The sequence below is a fragment of the Hyperoodon ampullatus genome (assembly GCF_949752795.1).
Source record: "Hyperoodon ampullatus genome assembly, chromosome: 3".
Taxonomy (NCBI): Eukaryota; Metazoa; Chordata; class Mammalia; order Artiodactyla; family Ziphiidae; genus Hyperoodon; species Hyperoodon ampullatus.
This window is the reverse complement of record NC_136916.1, coordinates 374,184-387,011: the sequence shown is the minus strand read 5'-3', so window position 1 is coordinate 387,011 and position 12,828 is coordinate 374,184. Positions and strand designations below refer to the sequence as shown.

General features: G+C 36.8%; 1 protein-coding gene across 4 annotated transcripts in view; it reads right to left on the bottom strand.

Annotated features, from left to right (window-relative positions):
• Positions 1-4,953: 4,953 nt before the first annotated feature.
• Positions 4,954-12,828, bottom strand: part of RAB18 (RAB18, member RAS oncogene family) — a gene marked incomplete at its 5' end in the record, with an annotated part of 31,520 nt that continues 23,645 nt past the window's right edge. For 2 of the 4 annotated variants that reach the window (XM_079700415.1, XM_079700416.1), the window contains 4 exons: positions 4,954-5,307; positions 8,445-8,511; positions 8,585-8,703; positions 10,024-10,096. In XM_079700415.1, the coding sequence (XP_079556541.1) occupies positions 5,132-5,307; positions 8,445-8,511; positions 8,585-8,703; positions 10,024-10,096 (435 nt within the window). In that variant the 3' untranslated portion in view covers positions 4,954-5,131. The remainder of the gene's footprint in view (positions 5,308-8,444; positions 8,512-8,584; positions 8,704-10,023; positions 10,097-12,828) is intronic. The other 2 variants (XM_079700417.1, XM_079700418.1) reach the window with 2 other exon arrangements.

Sequence of the window (12,828 nt, the reverse complement as noted above, 5' to 3'; positions counted from 1 at the left end):
CTCCTACTGCTGATGGGGAATGCAGGGGGAAAAGCAATACCCTTACATATTGCTAGTAGAAATGTAAATTGTTACAGATTTTTTTTTTTTTTTTTTTGAGGTACGTGGGCCTCTCACTGCTGTGGCCTCTCCCGTTGCGGAGCACAGGCTCTGGACGTGCAGGCCCAGCGGTCATGGCTCACGGGCCCAGCTGCTCTGTGACATGTAGGATCTTCCTGGACCGGGGCACGAACCTGTGTCCCCTGCATCGGCAGGCAGACTCTCAACCACTGCACCACCAGGGAAGCCCTGTTACAGATTTTTGGAAAGCAATTTATAAGATCTATCAAAACTAGAAAATATATACATTTTCTTTGGCCCATAGATCCAACTCTTAAATATCTATCCCATAGAAACAAAACGATATGTGTACAAGGATACTTATTGCATCACCATCTGCAAAGGCCAAAATGGAAACAATGTAAGTGCCCATTCCTAGAGGAATGGTTAAATAAACTGTGATAGTCCATACCATGGAATATTAATATTGTACAATCATTGAAATAGATAATAGATGCATCCAAGTTGGCTTAGAGGTATTTTCACAGTCTATTGTTAGGTAAGAACAGCAACATGCAGAGGTGAATATACAGACAATCTCATTCTTGTAAAATAACAAGAGTAAAATAATGTATATATACATACTTGCATACGATTAAAGAGGCATGGAGAAAGGCAGAAAGGGTACACATGCCAGGCTGTAACAATGATTATGTCAGGTGGGAAAAGGGAAGAGTGAATGTTGGGATGACAGAGGAAATTAAACCAAAAAACGTGACACCCTATAAAATAAGGAGCCCTTAAAATTATATATAGGTATATATCCACAAAGAAATATATGAAAGTAACCTCACTAAAATATTAAGTTACTTAAGAATAATGGTTTTTCAAGTGATAGTCGTCAACATACTGAACTCAGTGTACAAAGAGCCCCTACAAAGACCATATACACTCACAGAGCATACATCTGGTTACAAGAAAAAAAATCCAACTCAAACTGGCTTAAACCAAAAGGGAATTTATTGGCTCACATAAGTGAAAAGTCCAGAAGTGTAACTAACTTCAGGTCCAGTTTGATCCAGAGGCTCCAGATTGCATCAAGGGTCCAACTTGGACACACTTTTATTTTCTTAGTACTGCCCTCAGGCTGGCTCCTTTAAATAGAAAAGCTGGCTGCAGCAAGTTCAGAATTATCACACCACATTATCTCCAAGAAAGTGTCTTCTTCCGCAGTTCCTGAGGAAGCCTTAGCAAACATTTTATAACTAAGTAGCCTCATCTGAACCATTTACTGTGGGGAGTGGGGGGAAGTGGCACTGGTTAAAGATAACCACGTCAGCTCCAGAGCTGAAGGTGCGACAATCCCATCCAAGCTGCATGTGTGATGATGGAGGGCAGTTACCCAAAGAAAAAGTGGGTGGTGGATGCCGGATGGGCAAGCACAACATAACATGAACAAGGAACAAAAGAAAATAATACAAATATCCAATAAAATATTAAAAGTGCCCAACCACACTAGTACTCAAAGAAATACAAATAAAATTACATAGTTTATTGTTTATCAAGTTAATAAGAAAAAAAGAAACATTGCTTGTGTGTGAGAGAGAGATGGTGAGGGGGCAGCTCCTGTGAGAAGAGAAGCTCACAGTACTACTGGAAACATTTGTGACAAAACAGTTGTAACTAAGAGGCCCTGAAGCAAACTTTATGCCACTATCAGAAATGTCACTGATTCCTAAATATGAAACAAAAAGCTAGCAACAAACAATAAAATTTAAAGCCCATAATGTAACAGAAGTTGAGCATGTTTCTTTTCCTCCAACCTGATAGATGTTCCCATTAAAAATGATAATAAAAAATAAAAATGGAGATTCCTGGGTAAATCTATATTCCTTAGCTCCAAGTGTTGACTCAGCTTATTTCTTTCTATTCTCTTCCTTCAACATTTCCAGACAAAACCCAAGATGAAATCTATAGTTGATTACCCTCAGCATAGCTGGGGTCAGAACTAGTATAATATCTTCTAAATTAAATGCTTTTATTCCTATCTCTAACAAGGGAAATAAATGAAGGATGCAAAAACTTCATAAGTATGACTGATGAAATGGACCCCAAAATACAGAAGCATAATGCTTGAATACTGAAAAGACCTACAAGCTATTGGATCTAGAGGATTATCCCAGTTCACTTGAAAATCAGTTAGAAAAAATATATATTAAACTGTATTTAAAGACATTATAGATATAAGGTAGGTCTGTGCTATCCCACACTTAAAACAGAATCATGTAATCATGTATATTTCAAGTATGCAAATTACAATGAATCAAAATCAAGTCCAATTCCACTGTATTCAGTTAGAAAGCCAAGTGTGAATGTGCAGATGGCAACTGAGTACTTGAAATGAAAACATCCCCTAGATTTCAATTTTGAGCCGAAAGGCTGTTCCCAGATTTAATAACTTTTCCCATATCCAATTAAAAATAGGAAATTAAGGTGCCCTAAGTCCCCTGATTTTGTACCTTTACTAAGTCAAAGATTTTCACTCCACTATGAGGAGGTAAAAGAACTAAGAGGCCACCTACTCTACTACCTTAACTTCTAGGTCAAATGATTTACACAGTTGGTTTTCATCAATGGGATTTACTCTATAACCAAAAAACCTGAAAAGCTTCTATTACACATAACAAAAGAATGATAAACCTGCTATGTTAAAACAAAAACTAGCCATAGCAAAGGGAGCGGTGGTTAAGCGTACGGACTCAGGAGTGAAAATGCCTTGACTGGAATCCAGCTCCATCACTGACTAGCTCTGTGATCTTTGGGAAGTTACTTAACCTATCTAAGTTTCATTATACTCATCTTTAAAATGGGCATAATGGCAGTACCAACCAATCTCTTAAGGTCGCTGTGAGGTTTAATGAGATAATCCAGCACTTAGAACTGGACCTGACACCCAGTAAGCTTTCAATAAATGTTAACTATTACTGTTAATATAAATTGAAGTTATTTTTTTGTTTAGGTCTATCTCAGTACTCCCAGACTCAAAACACTATATTCTAATTGTTCTGATTTTCTCCATCTGCAAGAGGCACTTTAAAACTACTACAAATGACTGAGAAATGAAGAAATGACAAAATCCTGTTAAGTGACTAATTTTAGATATTACTACTACATCACTTAGAAAACCTACACTATGAAACAAGAAACTTGCAACAAAATAGTGACAATGTGAATCACAATGTATTCAGGACTTCCTCAGCTGATGAGAGTAACAGGGAAATGTATAATACTTCCTGCACAAATGCATCTAGGGAAAGCAGGCTATATTTATTTAAAAACTATAAAAGGTTACAATATAAATCAAACAAAATTAGTTGTTAAAAGTTAAGTGACTCATATGTATCCAAATTCTGACCAAATCAAGACAATCCAATGCATAGAAAGTATTATATATAGTTCAAGGAGCAAAAAGCAATAAACAGAAATGTCAATACAGAAACTACATAAATATACAAATCTACAGTTTTAATGTAACAACAAATCGTTAAGTACATGTGTTAGCTATCTTTCTCCAACATTAAAGTAGTATGTTTCATATTTAGTAAAAACATACATAATGCAGAAAACCTTTAATCAAATGTAATGTAGTCTAACAAGTGTGAACCACGTAGAATGTAAGGTTTTCTTATGTGAAGATGTACATTTCAGCCCATTATCACACATATTGCAAAGGTGACCCACAAAAATGTTTATCATTTGCAACTGTATACAGAGAACAAACTGCCCAGAAATTAATATTTCTTATTAATCTTACTGAGGGGTATTAGAGTAACCTGCCTGAAAGGACAAATTACTTATCTGGAGGCTTAAAATAGCAGAGATCAATGTAAATTAAATATATGAGTGAAAAAATATACAGTGTACAATAGCAAGAGGTTAGGAAACTGAGTACTGTGGAAAAGATTTATTAGTCTGTACAAGTTGGTTTTGATAAACTATTGGCTACTTGTTACAGTAAATTACCAAGATTTTCATTGCAACAGTATTTTCCCACATACATCAAAATCTGGAAGCAATATGCCTTTCTCAAATTATAATTTAGTGTGTTTTCCCCCAACCCTCAAAACACAGAAGTAGGTTTTTGAGTATCAACTAGCCATTTATGGAAGTCATAAGATACAGATATTCATTAACATTACACAAGCTACAATTGAAGTACTTGGACAAACACCACCAACATTTATGGGAAAAGGTGTTGTTTTTAAAACTAAGTACTACACAAGTAGTAAACACATAAACACATAAACACACTATTCCTGTCCTTCTGAAAACAAAATGGGGGGAAACCTTATTGCCATCCTGTCAAATACCACATAACCAAAAATGCTGCACAAAGGGTCATGAATCCCATGTACATATCACAGAATTAAAACTGCAGTTAAGCAACTGAGCTACTCTTGAACTAAAAAGTAAGACCAAACTTCTTTAACATATCGATGCTCTTTTAGAAGCATCAGAACAACATCAGAACAAACAGAGGTTTAATTATAAATTGGCCTGGACTACATCCTGTAAAGAGAATTTTGCTTAGTACTAAAAGAGAATCCATCAGCAAACATCCTAGAAAAGTTATGGAATCATGCTCTTTGTTATTTCTGAAGGGAAATTTGCCAGGTTTGATGATACCTGTATATCTCCCAGTGGTCCTAGGAGTTCTACATACCAATTAATTCAGTAATTGATGAGTATTTAAATGAAAAGGAGACCAGAAATAGACCTTGTATCAACATACACTAGATAAGTGGATTTTTAAAAAAATCACATGATGAATGTAAATCATAAAATCAAATGTACTTATAAAGGTACACCTATTTTATGTTACATAAAAAACTGCAGATTGCAAACTGTGCATGCTTACCATAATGTTTTACCTGGAAAAGTTGATAAGTGGGATTTCTCGCAAATATTTACTGCCATGATACAAAACAAATATGTGCAAACTGCAAGGACCCTAAAATAGCAGTTAAAGAGTTTATATACAGAAAGATGACATTATCTGATCAAATATGCAAGAGATGGAGTTTCCCAGAGTTTATAACACAGAACAGTAACCACCACAGGCTCCTCCTCCTTGGCCTTCTTCCCTGTGTGTCAGTTTGACTCCTTTATTCTGGTTCTCACTTTCCCACAGTCCAGGCGTCTGAATGATCTTTTCAACAAGTTCCTCAAAAGCACACTGTACGCCATCACAGGTTTTTGCACTTGCCTCTGAAATTCAAGGAAAAATGTCAGATATGATCATATTTCTATGTTTTTCTGGAAAACTATTACAGCAGAAATATCAGCTGATGATATCTAAAAAGCCAAATCTCTCCCCACAGGTTTAAGATTAGCGAATTTCCTGCAACTCTCAAAGTTGAGCTATTTAAATTCTATCCATAAGACTAGCGGTATATAAGCCCAAGATTTTGTGATAGAGTTGTAAATTTTAAAGCCCTACTCAAATACTATGCCAAAGTTCTTTCCTTAATTTTTTTAGTTCTTAAAATTAGCCCCTGAAGCAGGTATCATTCCCATTTTAGAATAAGGAAATCTAGGCTCTAAGTTAAACAATCTGGTTGCTCTGTGCCTGTGACCCAGCAGCTATATAGGTGGTTGCATAAATGACATACAACCATGAACACTAGTCCCATTTTAAATTTATGCTCATGAGATGCATGTGGACACTTAGCACTGCTCCCCAATCCTGTATTTCCCCAGTGACTACCTTTTTTTCCAGTCTGAGATGACTATTTATTCCGTCATCTTAAAGCTCCTCTACCTCAGCTCATGATCTAGCTCTATATTGAGAAAAACAGAAACAACCTGGCAAGAACTACTGATCATCCCACTAACAGGGTTACCAGCCCACCTACATCTGTATCCTTAGGCTTTGCCTTCACTCCTGTTACAACGGGTGAACCATCCCGGCTGCCATCCGAGGCCCCCCCTTTGTCTAGTTCCCGGGATCCCACCCCTTCTCATTCACTGAAAAATCATGTGCCCTCTCTACTGGATTATACCAGTCAGCTTAAAATCCCACCAAAATTATTGTCCATCTTATTCAACACCCACCCGCCCAACCAACCAACCTGCCCTCCAGCCCACACCTCCTCCAGTAGCCACCTGGTTTCTCTACTCTCTCAAAACAAAACTGTCACAAAGAGTTGTCCATATAAGTTGTTTCCACTTTATCTCAAAATTTTCTTCAAACTACTCTGATTAGACTTTTGTTCCCACCACTCCATGGAAACTATTCTTTTAAAGACTACCAACAGCCTCTGCCTTGTCAAATCCAACGTCCTTTTCTCATTTGACACCTTGCAGCATTTGATGCGGCTGACCGCTTTCTTCCTTTAAACACTTTGTTCACGTGACTTGCAGGACACTGAACACTCCTGGTACTCCTCTCTCACTGGCATATCGTTCACGGCCTTACTTGCTGGCACCTCCTCTTCCTGCTGACTTCTGACTGTTGGAGTGCCCCAGGGTTCAATCTTCAGCCCTTTTCTATCCAGTTTTTCTTGTAGTGATTGCTCCAATCCCATGACTTTAAATGCCACCTAAATGCCAATGACCACGATGTCCACTGGTTGTCTGAAAGACAGGTCTCATGTCTAAGCAGAAATCGTGATTCCCTATTCCTCTGCCTAAACCTGTTCTTATCTCAGACCTCCACATCTCAGTTACGGCACCACCATTCACCTAGCTGCTCATGCCAGAGACTTGAACTTATCCTGATTGCTGTCTTACCCTCCACACCCAACCTATCTGCTGTCACCTCTACCCTCAAAGTGTCTCCTGGATCTGCCAACTTCCCACCACCCACGACTGCCACCACAGTCAGCGCCACCAGCATCCCTCATCTAGGCCACTGTAAGAGAATAACCAGCCTCTTGCTTCTGCTTCTCACAGGCCATTTTCTACACAAATGAGTCTCTTTAAAAGAATATCAAATCACAGCACTACTCCCTTGCTTTCCACCTTGCTTAGAATAAAATTCATTTCTTTACCATATCCTAGGAGGTCCAACATGACCTCTTAAGATCTCTTGTCCCATCATCACCACCCTTTCCTCCAGCACACACTATGCTCCAGCCCACAAGCTTTCTTCCTGTTGCTCAGACACACTAAGCTGGTTCCTACCTCAGGAAATACTTGTTATTCTCTCAGCCTGAGACGCTCTCCGTCTCGATCTTCATACCACGAATTCTTGCTCAAATGGCACTCTCTCAAAGAACTTTTCCTTATTACCTCCCACCCTGGTCATTCTCTCTCCCCTTACTATGTTTTATTTCCTGCATAGCACTACTTACTTATACAAGTCTGTTTCCCAGCCTGGAATGTAAACTCCCTGAGGACAGGAAGTTGGACCATTTTGTTGTTGTATCCTCAGTGTTCAATAAATATTAATTGAACAAACTAACATATAAAAATGAAAGACACCTAGCAAGTAAGCAGTAGAGATACTACTCAATCCCCTTCTAAAATTCCCTATACCTTCCACTTATACCACCCCACTTCTCTTTATATGTGATGTTCTCCCATTTCCATTTCCTGATTCCTACTAGGTTCTAATACAGTGGAATAGCTAAAACAGTAATTCCTAAGGCTGGCTTCACATCAGAATCAACTAGTGTGTTTCTTATAAACTGCCTTCGAGGCTCTGTTTCAGACCTGTGATAAGTAAGGCCCAGAGAGCTGTAATTTTTAAAAGCTCCCAACTGGTAGAGGCAGCCCACTATGCCAGACAAGGGGTCAACAAACGTCTTCTGTAAGTGGCTAGAGAGTAAATATTTCAGGCTTTGATGCCATACTGCCTCTACTGTAATGACTGAACTCTGCCATGAAGCACAAAGGCAGCCATAGACAGCAACGCAGATGAGCGGGCATGGTGTGTTCCCATACGAACAGTGGGGCCACATCTGGCCCGTGCTGTATTTGCCAACACTTGCTCTACCGTGCTTCTCACACATTAACGTGCATACAGATCACATGAACATCTTTCTCAAATGCAGATTCTAATTCAGAAAAACTGGGCTAGGGTCTGAAATGAAGCATTTCTAATAAGCTCTCAGGTGGTGCCACTGCTGCCAGCACATGAACCAGCAGGTATGACTGCAGGGCTGGGTTCCTGGCTTTACTGAAGGAGAGGAACGGTGTGACTGTGCTCTGTCAGGCTTCACATGATGTGATCCTGTTCTTTTTCACAGAAAGAAAAATAAGGAACCTGGTTCTACAGTTGGTTAGTTTTATAGCACAAGCTATATACACACATTTTATGGTTCATAAAGAGAACAATGTAACAGAAACTCCATTTAAAAACTCTTCATTAATAATGAAAAGACAAAGATTCACACACCTACCTATAAATAACATGGAATGCTTCCGTGCAAACTTCAGGCCTTCATTTCTATCAACTTCACGATTTTCCTAAAAGGTAAATCAAAGATTAAGAAAAGCTACCAAAATATAGAGCCAAACTGCCAAGTGTCTGACTTCTCACCTTATCAATTTTATTTCCAACCAGCATGTTTACTATGTCATTTCTCGTGCAGTACGTTTCCAACTCATTTAACCAATTATCCAGTTTAACAAAGGTGTCTCTTCTTGTGACATCATAAACTGAAATAAAAAGAATCATTTATTAAATAAATATCAAAAGTAAGAAACAATGACATTACACTTCTGATATGTACTAGGAACTGACATTACTATACAGACAAGTCTGTTTTTTAAGCCTTCAATGCTTAAAAATCAGTGCCTACTGATCCAGTTGGAAGAAAACAAGTGTATTTTTAAAAAATATATATGCATTTACATACATACTTCAACTTTATTTACATATGTTGTGAGAGAAATGAAATTATATCCTATGTGATAACTGAAAATTAAGCAAAACAACAGCTGTCTCCATTTATAACAATAAAAAAAGTTTGTCTGAAAACCAAAAGGTGTTTAGATTCAAATCTGTGGCAAAATACCAAAAAAATTTACATAAATTTCAACATCTATGACCCTGTTATTTTATTTCTCACAAGGACCAGAATTTGAAATTTTGAAAAAACATGTAAAGTTAGTGGGTGGAATCCTGATCGTCTTCCTCTGTTTTCACTTTCATCTCACATCACTCTGCATTATACTAAATAAAGAGCTTATTAATTTAAAGTGTTTTCTAAACTTAGGAGATGCTGAACCAAAACTATGAGAGTCACTGTCAAATTAACAGAAATGAAACCAAAGCCTCACAAGTCACGATATATAAAAAGAGATTTCTCCCTACAATTGATCAATATTCATTTTAAACAGTTTCTCAGGAATATTAAGAACAAGCACTTTTCAATAAATTATATTGAAAATCCACACTTGGTTTTTAAGTTCTGTGTGATTATAAATCAATAGTACTAAGTGCTTTGTGCTATTTTTCAAGACTAATAAAACAGATTCTGCTAAGCAACCAATACTCTCCTTTTATAATCTGGCAGTAAATATTTGTAAGCTGCTGACTGAAGATTGGTTTCTGGTAATACTCTAAGACAGACCAGTGACAGGAGGACTGGTCCTCAATTATGTCCTCAGCAACATGTGCTTTTAAACCAGATAAATTATAGGGGTGTTTTGTTTTAGGTAAGCGATTTTTAGGTTGTACTTTAAAAAATGTTTTCTATGTATCTTCTTTCAGGAAAATGCATAAATCCAAACCACTCCTTAGTACATGTTTCTGATCTTTATTTTTTTAATTGCTAGACAAAGGGCTGAGACAAAATTTTAAAAGTTTAAATATTCATTAATATTACATGAAGTTAATATAACTTCAAGTCACATAAAAGTAGCCCTAAAGAAAAATGAAACAAAAACTTATTGACCTTCACAAACAAGGAAAATTAGAAATTCCCCAGTAATAAAACAATATTTTTTAAACGGTATATTAAAGTAAAACCTTACCTAATATAACACCCTGTGCACCTCTATAATAGCTGGGAGTTAATGTTCTGAACCTTTCTTGACCAGCAGTATCCTAAAAGTGGCAATCAATTATTATTAAACAAAACAAAGTATAAGTAAAAGCCTTCAACATACTAATTTAAGAGCAGAAAGTTGAACAGCATTATTAAAATATCAAGCTCATTTAAAACTTAAAATTTAAATAAGACTTTTTTTTTTTAACTGACAAATGTAACATAAAAACCAACAAATACTGCCTCATCTCTAGAAAAAATGTAACAAAGTATAGGTTTTCTACCATTTTGAATTTAAGATTTTTATTACACATGAAACCCATTTCATTGAAAGCCACTGTTCTCAACTCCGGTGGCACAATAAAATTTCCTGGGAAATGAAAAATACAGACGCCTAGCTTGAACCCACGAAGATTCTGACTTAACTAGGGTATGACAGAAGTTTTAATACTCTTCCCACCAGGTGATTCTGACATAGGATCAAGGTTGAGAACCAATGATTTAAAGAGAATTACAGGGGTGTTTTATTTTAAGTAGGCAATTTTTAGGTTGTACTTTTAAAAATGTTTTCTATGTATCTTCTTTCAGGAAAATGCATTAAAACCAAACCACTCCTTATTACATTTCTGACTCATATTAGGGGTAATGAATATAAGATGTACACAAGCTAGGAAATGTAAATTTCACAAGGAAGGGACCACATCTGCTCAATCACCGGTTTAACCCCAGAGCCCAGAGAAATTCCTGCCATAGAATAGTTGCTCAACTTCTGTTGAAAAAAAAAAAAGGAGTAAACTAATTAACAAGTCTCTTCTTCTGGGCCTGGTTCCTTCTGTCTTCTTTCTACCATCCTCGGACTGTGGCTCAAGTCTACCTAAGATTAAGCAAAGCAGCAGTTGGTAAACTGCTGCCTCAACCCACGACCTGTTTCATTATATGTTTTTATTAAATAAAGTTTTCCTGGAACACAGCCAGGCCCATTCACTTATGTACTGCTGTACGGCCCACCTTGGGGTTGAACTAAATATTTTCCAGTCTTTTAAGAAAAAGTTTGCAGTCTGCTAATGTAAAATAACCTGAAGAAAAGTAAACACATATATCAAATGTCAACAACTGCCAGTCCCATGGTTGTGAGTTTAGCTATGGTGCAAGCAGAAGCTCAGATGGATCAGAATTTATAATAACTATATAATTTATATGTTTAAATAGTCAGAAGTTAGATCTTTGCTTGTCTTCAAAACAGGAATTTGCAGTAAGTAATAACATCTTTGTAAGATAAAGGAAGCAGAGCTTATTATATGTGGTTTTATTTTCTGATGGGAGAAGAGAGGATTATTAAAGACAGAAACGGACAAAGCTGGAAAGGATCTAGAAAGGCTAAATGACAGAATGTGGGGAGTAGAAGTGAGGGAAGGATGCAGAGAAGAACCACCTCGGAGGTGGGTGCCAAGTAGGCCATGCTGTGTGTGCCGCACTTTCGGGGGCACAGGAGGCAGGGTTGTGCCTGACTGATCTATTTGAAGAATTCTAGAAGGAGCATCCAAGTGGGAGAGGAGCTGATTTTATTTACATGACGTAGATTCATATATTTCTAATACTGAGTGAGAAGGCCTTCCTAAATATGACATGACATCCAGATGCATGAAGAAAATAACTGATTTAATCATGTGAATACTAAACCCTTGGTATGGCAAGAACACCCCTCCCCAACACCACGCTCTCTCCCCGCCCCCACCCCAACACTCATCCTCAACAAGATTTGAAAGTAAATGACAAACTAGGGGAAAAAATCTGCAGCATATGACAGAGTTAGTATTACACACACACACAAGAACATTAATGTACACTCCTCTTAAATAAGATTTTAAAGACAAATGACAGAGTGGAAAAAGTGTGGCATATGACAAAAAACTAGTATTTTTATTATATAAAGACTTTAACCATGAAAAAGATGAACACTAATATAAAAAGGGCAAAGCATATAAGAGAAAATTCATTAAAATATAAACAATAAATATGTAAGAAAAAATCTCACTAATCAAAAGAAATGCAAAATAAGTGAAAAATTATTACTCAGAAAGGCAAAAATGAGAAAGATTAACAATATAGAGTACAGAAGACCTTTTTCCTAAACCCCAATGTTAAGTCTTCATATTCTTTGAGACAATAATTCAGCTTCTACGTATACACTGTAAAGTAACTGGACAAGTACACACAGATGTAAAAATTAGTATGCTCATCACAGCACTTCTGATCTTTGTGAAAAACTATTAATGGTGTAAATATCTTAAGATGGTCATTTAAACTGATGTACTTCTATATTTATTGACACAGAACAATGTACACAGTGTGTTGGGGGGAGGGTGACAAGCAGGTGAATCCTTTCTTTCAGAAAGTTGCATATACAACACGTGTAACAATGTGCATGTGTCTGACATTTTATAGGATGTTCACTAAAATGCAGACATTGGTTAAAGATGAACGTTCTTCTCTATTAAGTTCATACTATTTTGATTATCCTTTTTAGAATGAAACTATATTATCCTTGCAGTCAGGAGAAGCCTCTCTTATTTAAAAAATATTTATAAGCCTATGATAAAGATGTCACTTCAGTAATACCTGCCAACCTTTTTATTGAGCAGAAACTAGAAAGTAAATTAAAAACAAAAAAACAAAAAACCTCTTGTATGAAAGTAAGATCTCACAGCAGCCATCAAGCCTCAGATCCTATTCTAAATTGTATATGTCACAGCAGGAGCAAGGGCAGAAGAGGTAATAAATCAAACAAGAA